The 2,212-nt window shown below is 52.2% G+C and overlaps 1 protein-coding gene across 1 annotated transcript; it reads right to left on the reverse strand.

Annotated features, from left to right (window-relative positions):
- Positions 1-475: 475 nt before the first annotated feature.
- Positions 476-2,012, reverse strand: LOC115687932 (probable F-box protein At2g36090). The gene has a single exon (XM_030613637.2). It carries the CDS (start codon positions 1,974-1,976, stop codon positions 888-890), a length of 1,089 nt encoding a protein of 362 aa, XP_030469497.1. The 5' UTR covers positions 1,977-2,012; the 3' UTR covers positions 476-887.
- Positions 2,013-2,212: the final 200 nt, after the last annotated feature.

A 2,212-nucleotide genomic window follows, 5' to 3' on the forward strand; every position in this document is an offset into this window, starting at 1 on the left:
AAGTATTTCAGTCACATGATATCTTTCTCCCTTTGTCTCCCAAAATTTCCTTAGAAAGGATTATAGATAAATTTATTAAATTAATGGCAAGATGAAGTGATTTGTTCGATAAAATAATGGGCTTATTATACTTTAATGAGTTAGATTCTCCATTCCATTCACCTAATATCAGCACCTAGAGAGGCATATTATGAGTCATTAAATGATAGCCGAATTTGGTAGATGGAGTCTGTCTCGGTTCTCAATATGGAACCACTTGCTTTTATTTCAACATTCCAACTACATTCAATACATATGCTCCGCGAATCGGGGGAGAGCGATCTATGACCCTCTCTGGAAAGCAACTTAGCTTTTTATTTTTTGCACATACATCGTGCATGCCGATATGCTAATTCTTTATAAGGTAAAAAAAAGAAAGATAAATGGATGAAGATGCTGCGTGTAATTTGAGACGACTCAATGGAGCCATTACAAATTGCTAAATTAATCTCGTTTCTTTAAATAGAGAAATCGGACAATGGATGCTGCTAATTAAAAACCAGCTATCACTGTTACAATCAAAAGAGATTTCACGATCGATATTACTCATGTTTTGTCTGGCGAATCACCTTTGGTGACGCCCTCACATATTCAAAGGTCCACCCGAAATTCAATACATCATTTCTAAAATCAAATTCAACAGAATTTACTGTCTCCCTAGCATTTTACTCCAATCTAATTGCAGGAGTAGGTATACAAAAGAGGGTAAAATTTTTTTTTGTTTTTCTTGAATAAATTGAAGATTTCATTTTCTATAACAAGCATATATTTTTTTAAGCTCCTTTTTATGGCAATGCAATCTTCTCATTGCCCCCCCTCCTCCTCTTCCTCCTCTTCCTCCTCGCACTTCATCTGCACAGAATGAACAACCAGAAGGCCACGAGCGCCGCCGATCCGAAGCCCACGCACAGGGCGTCCAACGTCCCCTCCGCCCTCGCCCGCCTCTCCCTCCTCTCCCTCCGCCGCTCCAAGAAATCGTCGTACCTCCTCCGCCCCTCCTCCTCCTCCCTCGTCTTCTTCCCCCTCTTGCCCTCCATGGCCCTCCGCAAGATAGCCAGGCTGTCCCCCCCGTTCAGGTACGTCCCCTCCATGTCCTCCACCTGCGCGCTCACCTCCCTCACCTGCATGGCCCCCCCGCCCGACCCCCCGCACGTGACGGCGATCGTGCAGGCCACCCGCTCCGCCGCCGTGCCCCGCTCTCCGTAGGGCAGCACCGTCGCGAACCGGGCGTGCACCTCCCCGCTGAGCCAGTGGCGTTGGATGGATACCGGGGCGGCGCTCGAGAGGTTCATCGCCCGCCGCCCCTCCGGGTCGATCAGGACCCAGCTCAGCCTCAGGCTGTCCCCAAGGTCGCCGCACGCGTCGTCGGGGCTCGGGAAGGGGACTGGCGTCGGCACTGCATCCTTTGGCTCCAGCATGTCGATGCGGAACGGGGAGCACCGGAACCACCCGGTCTCGGTCTCGGTCTCGGCGGTCTTGCTAAAGATGAGCTGCCCCCGGTAGCGGATGTCGACGGCCGAGATCAGCTCCGATGGGCGGCGGTGGAGTTCGGTAGGCGGAGGGGGATGTGCCGTCGAAGGAGAGCCGGCGTTGTCGGCGAGAAGGGGGTACGCGTCGGTGAAGAAGGACCAGTGGCCGCCAGGAAAGGTGGAAATGATGCGACAGACGTGCGGCGCATTGATCGACGGCCAAGTGGAGTGGGAGATGTCGGCCCAGAGGCGCTCGTCAGACGAGAGCGCGCTCAGGCAAGTGGAGACGCAGGAGGCGGAGGCAAGGGCGGGGCCGTCGAGCCGAGTGAGGATGTGGGATTGGAGGATGTCGTGGTGGATGTCGGAGAAGGAGGAGGCGGCGGTCTCTTTTCCGCTGGTGGTCTTGGCGGCCGTTGGCCGCGGAGTTGGGCCGGAGCACGGGGAGGAAGAGCTGAGAATGGGACGCATGGCGGAGTTGGTTTCGGGGTCACTTCGGGAGAGTCACGGGACTCACAGAAGTCAGGACTTGGAGGAGGGTTTTATACACTAGCGAACGCGAGAGTGTGAAGAGCGTACTTTTCGATTTCGCAAAAATGCACCTATACTATAGTATCTTTTCTCGTTTACCCCTCGTTGTTAGAGAATGACATAAACGATCACTGAACTTTTAATTTGCTCAATGTAATCTCTGAATTTTATCCCCT

Source organism: Syzygium oleosum, unplaced genomic scaffold (assembly GCF_021117445.2).
Source record: "Syzygium oleosum isolate NSW1041296 unplaced genomic scaffold, Sole_v2.1 Sole_v2.10, whole genome shotgun sequence".
Taxonomy (NCBI): Eukaryota; Viridiplantae; Streptophyta; class Magnoliopsida; order Myrtales; family Myrtaceae; genus Syzygium; species Syzygium oleosum.